Raw genomic sequence first — 14835 nt, forward strand, 5'->3', positions numbered from 1 at the left:
CTCAAACAGCCCAACTCAGCTCTAGGGTTCTCATGAAGCAGAGCCGGAGATCCCATCTGCAGAGACGATCGCCCACATCCAGGGCTGCAACAGCCCAAGAGCAGGAGCTGAGCTGCGGCTGCATCATTGGAAAAATTCAGCCAGCTCACACCTGGATATGCTGGCTTGGGAGTGATTTGTGGGTGGGCCGCCATTCACCTCTGGTCCTCCTCGAACATCCTGGAGAGAGCTTTGCTGGTGATGGGTGGATCGTGAATCTCTCACTTCGTTGGCTGAGAGCCACACAACATTTTGTCTGTTCCACGACTGGCTGATGGATTTGTTGGATGCTGCAGAGCAGGCAGCGACATAGCGAAGGGCGAAAGCTGTGTGAATTTTGGCCAGGAATAACAGGATTCATTGAGACACTGGTATAAAAAACCATTGTGACGAGGTTCCCAGTGTGCAAGCTATACTGTGGGACCGCTGAGCCCTCTGTCCCACCAACCTGCAGTATCCCTCTCACACTGTGATGCTGTGTCAAGTTAAAACCTCTGGCAGGCCCTGCACTTCCACAGCCATCCCCAAGCAGGGACACACCCAGCTGAGTTCCATGAATGACCTTCCAGCCACTCATGAACCATCAACAGGGAGGCTCCAGTCAATTCCTCCTGGCTCCCTGGCCTTGCAGCCCAGAAATGTACCATCCTGCATGGGTCAGAAGCCTGGCCAGTGTAAGTTCATTGCCCAGTCTGTGCCTCCTTCAATGTGGAGAGCACAAACATCAGCCTCTGTCAACCGAGCTAAGATTTCCCAAGCACTTCAACCACACACACAGTTTTAGGCAGAATATAAAACAGGTTTATTAACTACAGACAGATTTAAAGTGATTATACGCCGCGATTATAAAGATCACAGTTGGTCACCCAAGAAGTAAAAGGAAATTCGCCATCTGAGTTCTACAAACTTAACAGGATTTGAATCAAGCCATGTCTCACCCTGGCAGACGGTACAAGCAGGTGACACATCCTCAGTGAACAGGCTGGGCTTGTCTTCCAGCCGGATACCAAAGTTCAAAGTCTTTGTCCTCCAGACGTGTTTCCAGGTGTTGAGTTGTGGGGGGAGTGAGACCAAATGGTGACATCACTTCCCCTCTTCTGTTGTTTCTTCCACCCTGATGGAAATACATTTTGGGATGACTTGGGTCAAAGAGTCTCCATTGTCTATGTCCTCTCTCTGAGAAATCTCCATTTTATACGGTTCCTGAGACAGTGGATTCTTTCATGGGTGCTGACGAGCCAGTAACGCTGTCTGGCTCCTCCGCGGTCATACCTGAAAGGCTGGTTCTGGGTGTTCCCAACAACACAACGTATTTCAGTAACACACCCATTGCAAAACTTCATAACTCCCCATACAATGACAGCACATACAATTTAACGGTATATGAATAATCAACACACCAAGACTTTTTAATGATACCTCACAAGGATGACTTTGTTCATATTGATATGACCGTGGTGAATATGGGGGCTCCAGGGTGCTGTTTTGAGGTACAGAGTGCCACAGCCACCCACATTTTATTTAAAGTCCCCAGTATTTTGAACACCTCCTCACTCCATTGGTTTCAGTAATAGAGCTAGATATTTCTGGTTTGCTGAAACTTTTGGTGGAGTTTTGTAGCATCGCCGACTCTTACAATTTCATTGCGACATTCGCCATGTTTGTCATTTTCCTGCAAGCCCCAGATCCTGGAACCAGATGATTAGGTGGGAATTTCAGCTTTCGCTTCTTATTTTTTTTAGGTAAATTTCCACCTTTCATTTTTCCAGAGAAAAGTCTGACATGCCCTCCCCCCCAGCAAAAAAAAAACATACAGCAAAAAAGAGGAACCCAAATGTCTTTCTTTCCAAACCAATCTCATTATGTGTTAGGGGGTGGCTCATGGGGTTTGAAGGCTCGGGTTTGACAATGAAGACACAGGGCTAGATTTTTAAAAGTGGCTAAGGGAGTTAGCTGCCAAATTCCCATTGAAGTTAGGAGTTAAGCACCTAACTGACATAGGTGCTTTTGAAAATCTCACCAGTAGAAGCCTAAGTTGATTCAATTACATCATGTAATGGCAGACAGCTAAAAAGTGACATTTTAGTTCTTATATAAAAATGCTAGAAGTTTAAATAATAAGATGGGTGAACTTGAGTGCCACGTATTAAATGAGGACATCGACAAAACAGGCATTGCAGAAACTTGGTGGAATGAGGATAATCAATGGTGTAATGGTGTAATTGAGGATAATCAATGAGTATAACCAGGGTACAAAATATATTGGAAGGACAGAACAGGACGTGCTGGTGGGGGAGCAGCACTATATGTGAAAGAAAGCATAAAATCAAATGAAGTAAAAATCTGAAATGAACCAAACTGTATCGCAGAATCTCAATACAGAATAATTCCATGCCCAAATAATAAGAATACAGAGTAGGGATATATTACTGACCACCTGACCAGAATGGTGATAGCGACTGTGAAATATTCTGGAAGATTAGAGAGGCTATTAAAATAAAAATAACTCAATAATAATGGGGGATTTCAACTACCTCCATATTGACTGGACACATGTCACTTCAGAACACGATGCAGAGACAAAGTTTCTTGACACCTTAAATGACTGCTTCTTGGAGCAGCTAGTCCTGGAACCCACAAGAGGAGAGCCAATTCTTGATTTAGTCCTAAGTGGAGCACAGGTTCTGGTCCAAGGGTGAATATAACTGAACCGCTTGGTAATAGTGACAATAATATAATGGACTTTAACACCCCCGGGGCAGGGGAAACATCACAACAGCCCACCACGGTAGAATTTAATTTCAGAAAAGAAAACTACACAAAGATGAGGAAGTTAGTAAAAAAGAAATGAAAAGGTCCAGTGCCAAAAGTGAAATCCCTGTAAGCTGCATGGAAACTTTTAAAAGACACCATTATAGAGGCTCAACTTAAATGTATCCCCCAAATTAATAAACATAGTAAGAGAACCAAAGAAGTGCCACCGTGGGTAAACAGCAAACTAGAGAAGCTTTGAGAGGCAAAAAGGCATCCTTTAAAAAGTGGAAGTTAAATCCTATTGAGTAAAATAGAAAGGAGCATGAACTCTGGGAAATGAAGTGTAAAACTATAATTAGGAAGACCAAAAAAGAATTTGAAGAATAGCTAGCCAAAGAGGCAAAAAGTAATCTGAAAATTTGTGTTAAGTTCATCAGAAGCAAGAAGCTCCCGCACCAAAGACTCTTGAGCAAAGTAAGCTGTTGTGAGATTAGAGGGAAAGTCCTCTCCTGGATCAATAACTGGTTAAATGATAGGAAACAAGGGTAGGAAGCAATGGACAGTTTTCAGAATGGAGAGAGGTAAATAGCAGTGTCCCCCAGGGGTCTGTACTGGGACCAGTACTCTTCAATTATTCATAAGTGATCTGGAAAAAGGGGTAAACAGTGAGGTTGCATCATTTTCAGATGATACAAAACTACTCAAGATAGTTAAGTCCAAAGCCAACTGTAAAGAGCTACCAAGGGTTCTCACACAACTGGGTAACTGGGCAACAAAATGGCAGGTGAAATTCAGTGTTGATAAATGGAAAGTAATGCACATTGGAAAGCATAATCCCTAATATACATATACAATGATGGGGGCTAAATTAACTGTTACCATTCAAGAAAGAGATCTTGGAGTCATTGTGGAGAGTTCTCTGAAAACATCCACTCAATCTGCAGTGGCCGTCAAAAAAGCGACCAGAATGTTGGGAATCATTAAGAAAGGGACAGATTAGATTGAAAACATCATATTGCCTCTATATAAATCCATCTAAAAAAACAGATATTGGAATTGGAAAAGGTTCAGAAAAGGGCAACAAAAATGATTAGGGGTATGGGACGGCTTCCATAGGAGAAGAGATTAAGAAGACTGGGACTTTTCATCTTAGAAAAGAGACAACTATGGGGAGATATGTTAGAGCTCTATAAAATCCTGACTGGTGTGGAGAAAGTAAATAAGGAAGTGTTATTTACTCCTTCCCATAACACAAGAGCTAGGGGTCACCAAATGAAATTAATAGCCCGCGGGTTTTATAGAAATAAAAGGAAGTATATAAACTAATAAAAGGACATATTTGTTCACACAATGCACAGCCAGCCTGGGAAACTCTTTGTCAGGGTTATATTATGTTATATTCTCATTGACTCTCAGCGAGGTTCACCCCTTCACCTTCTCTTTGTTAAGCTAAATAGACTGCGCTCCTTGGGTCTCTCATTGTAAGGCAGGTTTTCTAATCCAGTCATCATTCTCGTGGCTCTTCTAAGAATAAGGCCAAAAAATTCACTTGCTAAAAAAAAGAATTTGGGGATCAAGTGGAAGTTACATGTCCCAGCGAACAGAATTCTTTCTCCATGCAAATATCAAAAATTCCATCCATTTCCCTATTCAGCCAGCTCCAGCCCCGAGTTGTCGGTCGTCTGGGAGTTGTGTCCACGTTTCCAGTACCTCAGAAACTCTTCCTCCATGGTTAAGTAGAGGACGGGGTTGAAGCAGCTGCTGAAATATGTCAGGACACAAGCAAAAGCACTTTCTGTGTCCAGAATAGGCAGAGGGTGCTTAGCTAAGATCAGCAGGAAGGAGAAGACGTGATACGGCAGCCAGCAGAGGAAAAAGGTCGCGATCAAGCCAAGAAGGATCTTGAGTGGCTTGGTGGATTGGACCAGCCTGTTCCTTCTCATCTTGGCAGCTAGAACGATGTAGAATGTTGGGATCAAGATCAAGGCTAATGGGATCAGAAACCCAACCAGGAACTGGATCGTAACGGCGGCCTTCACCCTCCCTTCATCTGGATGGAAATTCATGCTGGTTCTGGAACGTGAGAAGAGGAATTCCAATAGATCACCGTACCGCAAGCTGAACCCAAGAGACAGGGCCCATATGCCCAAAACCATAAGGAAAGCCAGTTGGGGTGTGCGGTGGTTCCAGGCCCACTCAGGACGTGCCACGAGGATGCAGCGATCGACACTAAGGGCTGTTAGGAGGAAGGCGCTGGAGAACATGTGGAAGGAGGAGACGGTGTTGCTCAGACTCTTGGCCCAGTCTAAGTCCAGGATAAAAATGGAAATGAATCTGAGAGGCAGGAAAACGATAAAGATGAAATCGGTCATGGCCCGGTTCCAGAACCACACGGTACTGGCCGTCCTCTCCACCCGGCAGCCAGCGATGAAGAGGACGTAGCCGTTCAACGGCACCCCAGCAAGGAAGGCCATGGCACACATCACCACAAAGAGAACTAAGAAGAACACCATTCTTGGAAGAGGTGCAGTCACAATATCCCCTCCTCCTTCTCAGGGATCAGATGGGACAGCGCAGACGTTGTACTGAGTAAAGGAAGGAAGAGCAATGAGAAAAGCTCTCACGGACAGAGAGACTAAGCTGCAGAGTTTATAATTTCCTTAGAGTTTATAAACTCCCCAGATCCTGAGCTGAACTAAGATAGGATCAAATCCTTGTAGGCCAATGGCACCAATGGTCTGAAGATCTTTGGAGCATAGAGCCAGAGGCTTAGAAGGGGACTGCAAGGGTCATATCTTCTAACCCCCTGACAAGATACAAGACTTGTGTCTATTCTCTCCCCGAATGTTTTTTGTTTTTCACCTGACCTCTGACAACAGTCCCCGTAAATAATTTCAACTGGTTCTAACTGGAGCAGATGAGGGGATGGGATGCGGGCTGCTGGAAGGGGGGAGTTCCAGGGGGCAGCGGTGTCGGGGGTGGAACAGAAGGAGATCCAGCGAGGAAGCTGGAGGGTTTACCTCGTTTCCTTACCCGTGTCTTGGGGGGATGCAACGTCTCAGAGTCGACCCCAGTCCAAGGACCACAACGCGATGCCTGCAGCTCTCCCAGACTGGCTCAGCCCGAAGGAGGAAGCTGTTCATGTGGGGGTGTATCTGGGGTGGGGAGAACAATGAGTGGTGATCACAGGATGTGGCTGGGTCCGAATACTTCTGCAAAATCTGAAAGGCCTCTGGCACGCACAGCTACATGCAGATATCATGCGAACCATAAGGTCCTGTTAGAATATTCATATCAGGCCTGCCTCTAAAGAAAACTTAGTTTGACGGCATCCTGTCTGGCAAGAAATAACTTCTCAGTGGTTGTCGTTATGAAACCCTCATTTCTGCATGTTTTATCTTTATGGCCCCCACTTTTCTATTCTTAATCTGTCTGGTTCTCTTATTGTTTAAGTCTGCTGTGTAATTAATTTTGCTGGGTGTAAATTAATTAGGGTAGTGGAATATAATTGGTTTGAGATGATTTTACAATATGTTAGGATCGGTTAGTTAAACTTCAGTAAAATAATTGGTTAAGGTCTAGCTGTGAATATTACTATATAAACTGGGGTCAAACAGGAAGTGGGGGGAAGGGAAATTGGAATCATGCTTGCTGGACATTAACCCCAATAAACATCCCATTGTCTGCACTATGGACTTCTGGTCTTTTGCGGCTTGCTGTCTGTGTGACAAGAACCAGGGAAGTGGGAGGGTGGAGGGAACGCCCTCTAACAGCTCCCCTCGACCCCCCACTGGGCCCTAGCAAGGTGTCTGCATTCGGCTGTCCACATCCGTGGGCTGGCGGGCGGGGCCCCCATCGGAGAGCAGGGGCTGAGGCAGCCACGCCCAGCTGACTCCACCGTGCGAGGTCCCAGGAGCAGAGACGCCAGCTGGGACTCTGCCCTCCAGCCCCTCCTGGCTGGGGAAAGTGAACAGAGACCCGCTGGGAGTGGGAGGCGTGAGATTCTCAGCCCTGCCTTTGCTGCAGGAAACCCACCCCTCACTCCCAGGCCACGTTACAGGCCAGCCAACGCTACGGAAACCCTCGCTCTGTGCTAGAGACCACACAAACCACAGCCTGGCCTACAACCTGCCTTCCTCTCTTGTCATTTGCCTGGAGGCCTCAGGCATGGGGGCACTTTTCAGCTCAACGTGAGCTCCCGGACCCAACAGGGCTCCAGCCATGCTGGGATGCCTCAACAGGGGAATCTTGATTAGGAGCAGGAAGGTGATTTTCCCTCTGGATCTGGCCCTGGTGCAACCACAGCTGGGATGCTGTGTCCGGTTCTGGCACCCACCCTTCAAGAAGGATGTTAAGCAGCTGGAGAGGGGTCAGAGAAGAGCCACGAGAAGGATTAACGGACTGGCCCCCGGGTTTGGCAGAGAGAGACTCCAGGAGCTCAGTCAGTTCAGCTGATCAGAGGACACGTCTACACGGGGAAGGCTGCACCGATGCAGCTGCGGCGCTGTCGCGGCTCGGTGAAGACGCTGTCTGTGCTGACTCGAGAGCTTCTCCCATCGGCGTCGTTAATCCCCTCCCCCAGAGGCGGGAGCGGTGCTGACGGGAGAAGCGTTGTCTACACCGAGCGTTAGGTCGGTGTAACAGCATCACCCGGGGCGGTGGGGGGGGGAGATTTCCACATCCCCGAGCGACGTAGTTGCACCATTATATGTTGCCTAGTGTAGACCCAGCGAAAGGGAAGGGGACGGGGTGACGCGATTACCAGTTTCTGACCCACACCTGACTTGCACGTATGCTGCCACCTGCTGGCCTGGTGCTTTTACTGCCATCGTCAGCCCTGAGCCTTTGGATACCAGTCTGTAGCAGTGGGTCCCAACCAGGGGTACGTGTGCCACCGGGAGTACGCAGGGGTCTTCCGTGGGGTACATCAGCTCACCTAGATATTTGCCCAGTTTTACAACAGGCTACATAAAGAGCACTAGCGAAGTCAGTAGAAACTAAAATTTCAAACAATGACTTATTTATACTGCTCTACATACTGTCCACTGAAATGTAAGTACATTCATGCTCCAATTTATTTATTTTATAACTATATGCTAAAATGAGAAAGTAAACTATTTATCAGTACTCGTGTCCTGTGACACTGGTATTTTTATGTCTGATTTTGTACAGAAGTAGTTTTTAAGTGAGGAGAAACTTGGGGGTACACAAGACAAATGAGAATCCTGAAAGGGGTACAGTAGTCTGGAAAGATTGAGAGCCACTGGTCTGTTGGGTCTTTTCCCACTGAGATGTGGCCACCTCTGGGGTGGGGCATGTGGGATGTTTATACAAGTGACAGGGAGGAATTTGGGATGGGGGTCTTCTGTGGGGAGCGGGGTGGGGTCAGGGTTCCAGGAACATTTTGTATAGCGGGGGTGCTGAGAGCCAGTGAATCAAACTTTAAACCCTGTATATGATGGGAACCACTTTAATCCAGGGGCTGCAGCACCGATGGGTGGGGTGGGGAGGGATATGGGGAGGCTCCTGTGGGGAGTGGGGTGGTCGCAGGGAGGTACCTGGTGTAGGAGGTGGGGAGACAGAGACAGATATGGGGGGGGCATTGTGGATATCACCCTAGCATTGAAGCTGGAAGGTTTAATCTCACTGTTTTATCTGTCCTGGGGGAATCAGACACGGCATCTCAGAATTGATTCCCCCAACACACACACACCATCTGCAGCTTCCCCTCCCCACGGGCTCTGTCTGGGGGCAGGAAGCTGTCCTCTCGGGGAGGAGGAGAAGGGGGGTCTCATCGGGGGTGGGGGATGCTCACTAATCTGAGTCTGCAAAGCCTCTGAGGCAGCCAGCTCCGTGCAAGCCTCAAACACCTCGGCTCAGCTCTGGGGTCTCAAGTGACGAAGGGTCTGAGATCCCGTCTGCAGAGATGGTCGCCCTCATCCGAGGCAACCACAGCCCCAGAGCAGGAGCTGAGCTGCAGCCGCATCACTGCGGAAATTCAGGGGAATGCTCACTAATCTGAGTCTGCAAAGCCTCCGAGGCAGCCAGGTCCGTGCAAGCCTCAAGCAGCCCAACTCAGCTCTAGGGTTCTCATGAAGCAGGGCCGGAGATCCCGTCTGCAGAGACGGTCGCCCACATCCAGGACTGCAACAGCCCAAGAGCAGGAGCTGAGCTGCGGCCGCATCATTGGAAAAATTCAGCCCATTCACACCTGGATATGCTGGCTTGGGAATGATTTGTGGGTGGGCTGCCATTCACCTCTGGTCCTCCTCGAATATCCTGGAGAGAGCTTTGCTGGTGATGGGTGGATCGTGAATCTCTCACTTCGTTGGCTGAGAGCCACACAACATTTTGTCTGTTCCACGACTGGCCGATGGATTTGTTGGACGCTGGAGAGCAGGCAGCGACATAGCGAAGTGCGATAGCTGCATGAATTTTAGCCAGGAATAACAGGATTCATTGAGACACTGGTATAAAAAAACACTGTGACGAGGTTCCCAGTGTGCAAGCTATACTGTAGGACCGCTGAGCCCTCTGTCCCACCAACCTGCGGTATCCCTCTCACACTGTGATGCTGTGTCAAGTTAAAACCTCTTGGCAGGCCCTGCACTTCCACAGCCATCCCCAAGCAGGGACACACCCAGCTGAGTTCCATGAATGACCTTCCAGCCACTCATGAACCATCAACAGGGAGGCTCCAGTCAATTCCTCCTGGCTCCCTGGCCTTGCAGCCCAGAAATGTACCATCCTGCATGGGTCAGAAGCCTGGCCAGTGTAAGTTCATTGCCCAGTCTGTGCCTCCTTCAATGTGGAGAGCACAAACATCAGCCTCTGTCAACCGAGCTAAGATTTCCCAAGCACTTCAACCACACACACAGTTTTAGGCAGAATATAAAACAGGTTTATTAACTACAGACAGATTTAAAGTGATTATACGCCGCGATTATAAAGATCACAGTTGGTCACCCAAGAAGTAAAAGGAAATTCGCCATCTGAGTTCTACAAACTTAACAGGATTTGAATCAAGCCGTGTCTCACCCTGGCAGACGGTACAAGCAGGTGACACATCCTCAGTGAACAGGCTGGGCTTGTCTTCCAGCCGGATACCAAAGTTCAAAGTCTTTGTCCTCCAGACGTGTTTCCAGGTGTTGAGTTGTGGGGGGGAGTGAGACCAAATGGTGACATCACTTCCCCTCTTCTGTTGTTTCTTCCACCCTGATGGAATTACATTTTGGGATGACTTGGGTCAAAGAGTCTCCATTGTCTATGTCCTCTCTCTGAGAAATCTCCATTTTATACGGTTCCTGAGACAGTGGATTCTTTCATGGGTGCTGACGAGCCAGTAACGCTGTCTGGCTCCTCCACGGTCATACCTGAAAGGCTGGTTCTGGGTGTTCCCAATAACACAACGTATTTCAGTAACACACCCATTGCAAAACTTCATAACTCCCCATACAATGACAGCACATACATTTAAAGGTATATGAATAATCAACACACCAAGACTTTTTAATGATACCTCACAAGGATGACTTTGTTCATATTGATATGACCGTGGTGAATATGGGGGCTCCAGGGTGCTGTTTTGAGGTACAGAGTGCCACAGCCACCCACATTTTATTTAAAGTCCCCAGTATTTTGAACACCTCCTCACTCCATTGGTTTCAGTAATAGAGCTAGATATTTCTGGTTTGCTGAAACTTTTGGTGGAGTTTTGTAGCATCACCGACTCTTACAATTTCATTGCGACATTCGCCATGTTTGTCATTTTCCTGCAAGCCCCAGATCCCGGAACCAGATGATTAGGTGGGAATTTCAGCTTTCGCTTCTTTTTTTTTTTTTAGGTAAATTTCCACCTTTCGTTTTTGCAGAGAAAAGTTTGACATGCCCTCCCCTCCCGGCAAAAAAAAAAAAAAAATACAGCAAAAAAGAGGAACCCAAATGTCTTTCTTTCCAAACCAATCTCATTACGTGTTGGCTTATGGGGTTTGCAGGCTCGGGTTTGACAATGAAGACACAGGGCTAGATTTTTAAAAGTGGCTAAGGGAGTTAGCTGCCACATTCCCATTGAAGTTAGGAGTTAAGAACCTAACTCACATAGGTGCTTTTGAAAATCTCACCAGTAGAAGCCTAAGTTGATTCAATTACATCATGTAATGGCAGACAGCTAAAAAGTGACATTTTAGTTCTTATATAAAAATGCTAGAAGTTTAAATAATAAGATGGGTGAACTTGAGTGTCACGTATTAAATGAGGACATCGATATAACAGGCATCACAGAAACTTGGTGGAATGAGGATAATCGATGAGTAATACCAGGGTACAAAATACATTGGAAGGACAGAACAGGACGTGCTGGTGGGGGAGCAGCACTATATGTGAAAGAAAGCATAAAATCAAATGAAGTAAAAATCTGAAATGAACCAAACTGTATCGCAGAATCTCAATGGAGAATAATTCCATGCCCAAATAATAAGAATACAGAGTAGGGATATATTACTGACCACCTGACCAGAATGGTGATAGCGACTGTGAAATATTCTGGAAGATTAGAGAGGCTATTAAAATAAAAATAACTCAGTAATAATGGGGGATTTCAACTACCTCCATATTGACTGGACACATGTCACTTCAGAACACGATGCAGAGACACAGTTTCTTGACACTTTAAATGACTGCTTCTTGGAGCAGCTAGTCCTGGAACCCACAAGAGGGGAGCCAATTCTTGATTTAGTCCTAAGTGGAGCACAGGTTCAGGTCCAAGGGTGAATATAACTGAACCACTTGGTAACAGTGAGAATAATATAATGGACTTTAACATCCCTGTGGCAGGGGAAACATCACAACAGCCCACCACGGTAGCATTTAATTTCAGAAAAGAAAACTACACAAAGATGAAGAAGTTAGTAAAAAAGAAATGAAAAGGTCCAGTGCCAAAAGTGAAATCCCTGTAAGCTGCATGGAAACTTTTAAAAGACACCATAATAGAGGCTCAGCTTAAATATATCCCCCAAATTAATAAACATAGTAAGAGAACCAAAGAAGTGCCACCGTGGGTAAACAGCAAACTAGAGAAGCTTTGAGAGGCAAAAAGGCATCCTTTAAAAAGTGGAAGTTAAATCCTATTGAGTAAAATAGAAAGGAGCATGAACTCTGGGAAATGAAGTGTAAAACTATAAATAGGAAGACCAAAAAAGAATTTGAAGAATAGCTAGCCAAAGATGCAAAAAGTAATCTGAATTTTTTTTAAGTTTATCAGAATCAAGAAGTTCCCTCACCAAAGACTCTTAAGCAAAGTAAGCTGTTGTGAGATTAGAGGGAAAGACCTCTGCTGAATGAATAACTGGTTAAATGATAGGAAACAAGGGTAGGAAGCAATGGACAGTTTTCAGAATGGAGAGAGGTAAATAGCGGTGTCCCCCAGGGGTCTGTACTGGGACCAGTACTCTTCAATTATTCATAAATGATCTGGGAAAAGGGGTAAACAGTGAGGTTGCATCATTTTCAGATGATACAAAACTACTCAAGATAGTTAAGTCCAAAGCTGACTGCGAAGAGCTACAAAGCGTTCTCACACAACTGGGTAATTGGGCAACAAAATGGCAGGTGAAATTCCGTGTTGATAAATGCAAAGTAATGCACATTGGAAACCATAATCCCTACTATACATAGAATCATAGAATATCAGGGTTGGAAGGGACCTCAGGAGGTCATCTAGTCCAACCCCCTGCTCAAAGTAGGACCGATCCCCAATTAAATCATATACAATGATGGGGTCTAAATAGCTGTTACCACTCAAGAAAGAGATCTTGGAGTCATTGTGGACAGTTCTCTGAAAACATCCACTCAATGTGCAGCGTCCGTCAAAAAAGCGAACAGAATGTTGGGAATCATTAAGAAAGGGACAGATAAGATTGAAAACATCATATTGCCTCTCTATAAATCCATCTAAAAAAACAGATATTGGAATTGGAAAAGGTTCAGAAAAGGGCAACAAAAATGATTAGGGGTATGGGACAGCTTCCATAGGAGGAGAGATTAAGAAGACTGGGACTTTTCAGCTTAGAAAAGAGACAACTATGAGGCGATATGTTAGAGCTCTATAAAGTCCTGACTGGTGTGGAGAAAGTAAATAATGAAGTGTTATTTACTCCTTCCCATAACACAAGAGCTAGGGGTCACCAAATGAAATTAATAGCCAGCAGGTTTTATAGAAATAAAAGGAAGTATATAAACTAATAAAAGGATGTATTTGTTCACACAATGCACAGCCAGCCTGGGAAACTCTTTGTCAGGGTTATATTATGTTATATTCTCATTGACTCTCAGCAAGGTTCACCCCTTCACCTTCTCTTTGTTAAGCTAAATAGACTGCGTTCCGTGGGTCTCTCACTGTAAGGCAGGTTTTCAAATCCAGTCATCATTCTCATGGCTCTTCTAAGAATAAGGCCAAAAAATTCACGTGCTAAAAAAAAGAATTTTGGGATCAAGAGGAAGTTACATGTCCCAGTGTAAAGAATTCTTTCTCCATGCAAATATCGACAATTCCATCCATTTCCCTATTCAGCCAGCTCTGGCCCCGAGTTGTCGGTCGTTTGGGAGTTGCGTCCACATTGCCGGTACCTCAGAAACTCTTCCTCCATGTTGAGGTAGAAGATGGGGTTCAGGCAACTGTTGAAATATGTCAGGATACAAGCAAAAGCACTTCCTATGTTCAGAATAGGCGGAAAGTACATAGCTGAGATCTGCAGGAAGAAGAAGACGTGATATGGCAGCCAGCAGAGGAAAAAGGCCGGGATCAAGCCAAGAAGGATCTTGAGTGGCTTGGTGGATTGGATCAGCCTGTTCCTTCTCATCTTGGCAGCTAGAACGATGTAGAATGTTGGGATCAAGATCAAGGCTAATGGGATCAGAAACCCAACCAGGAACTGGATCGTAACGGCGGCCTTCACCCTCCCTTCATCTAGATGGAAATTCATGCTGGTTCTGGAACGTGAGAAGAGGAATTCCAATAGATCACCGTACCGCAGGCTGAACCCAAGAGACAGGGCCCACATGCCCAAAACCATAATGAAAGCCAGTTGGGGTGTGCGGTGGTTCCAGGCCCACTTAGGGCGTGCCACGAGGATGCAGCGATCGACACTAAGGGCTGTGAGGAGGAAGGCGCTGGAGAACATGTGGAAGGAGGAGACGGTGTTGCTCAGATTCTGGACCCAGTCTAAGTTGAGGATGGGAATGAATCGGAGAGGCAGGAAGACGATAAAGATTAAATCGGTCATGGCCCGGTTCCAGAACCACACGGTACTGGCCGTCCTCTCCACCCGGCAGCCAGCGATGAAGAGGACGTAGCCGTTCAACAGTACCCCAGCAAGTAAGGCCACGGCACAGAGCACCAGGGCGAGATCTCGGAGAAACACCATTCTTGGAAGAGGTGCAGTCACAATATCCCCTCCTCCTCCTCAGGGATCAGATGGGACAGAGCAGACGTTGTACTGAGTAAAGGAAGGAAGAGCAATGAGAAAAGGGCTCACGGTCAGAGAGACTCAGCTGCAGAGTTTATAATTTCCTTAGAGTTTATAAACTCCCCAGATCCTGAGCTGAACTAAGATAGGATCAAATCCTTGTAGGCCAATGGCACCAATGGTCTGAAGATCTTTGGAGCATAGAGCCAGAGGCTTAGAAGGGGACTGCAAGGGTCATATCTTCTAACCCCCTGACAAGATACAAGACTTGTGTCTATTCTCTCCCCGAATGTTTTTTGTTTTTCACCTGACCTCTGACAACAGTCCCCGTAAATAATTTCAACTGGTTCTAACTGGAGCAGATGAGGGGATGGGATGCGGGCTGCTGGAAGGGGGGAGTTCCAGGGGGCAGCGGTGTCGGGGGTGGAACAGAAGGAGATCCAGCGAGGAAGCTGGAGGGTTTACCTCGTTTCCTTACCCATGTCTTGGGGGGATGCAACGTCTCAGAGTCGACCCCCGTCCAAGGACCACAACGCGATGCCTGCAGCTCTCCCAGACTGGCTCAGCCCGAAGGAGGAAG

At 46.5% G+C, this 14835-nt stretch overlaps 2 protein-coding genes across 2 annotated transcripts; both read right to left on the minus strand.

Moving 5' to 3' along the window:
• Positions 1-821: 821 nt before the first annotated feature.
• LOC119564173 (C3a anaphylatoxin chemotactic receptor-like) lies at positions 822-5928 on the minus strand. Its single transcript, XM_037883145.2, has 2 exons — positions 5827-5928; positions 822-5378 (listed from the first exon to the last, which is right to left on the minus strand). Exon 2 carries the CDS (start codon positions 5304-5306, stop codon positions 4440-4442), a length of 867 nt encoding a protein of 288 aa, XP_037739073.1. The 5' UTR covers positions 5307-5378; positions 5827-5928; the 3' UTR covers positions 822-4439.
• A 4632-nt stretch (positions 5929-10560) lies between these two features.
• Positions 10561-14835, minus strand: LOC102935129 (chemokine-like receptor 1). The gene is made up of 2 exons (XM_037883094.2): positions 14734-14835; positions 10561-14285 (listed from the first exon to the last, which is right to left on the minus strand). The coding sequence occupies exon 2, from the start codon at positions 14211-14213 to the stop codon at positions 13353-13355; it is 861 nt and encodes a 286-aa protein (XP_037739022.1). The 5' UTR covers positions 14214-14285; positions 14734-14835; the 3' UTR covers positions 10561-13352.

This window comes from Chelonia mydas, chromosome 24 (assembly GCF_015237465.2).
Source record: "Chelonia mydas isolate rCheMyd1 chromosome 24, rCheMyd1.pri.v2, whole genome shotgun sequence".
NCBI classification, from domain to species: Eukaryota; Metazoa; Chordata; order Testudines; family Cheloniidae; genus Chelonia; species Chelonia mydas.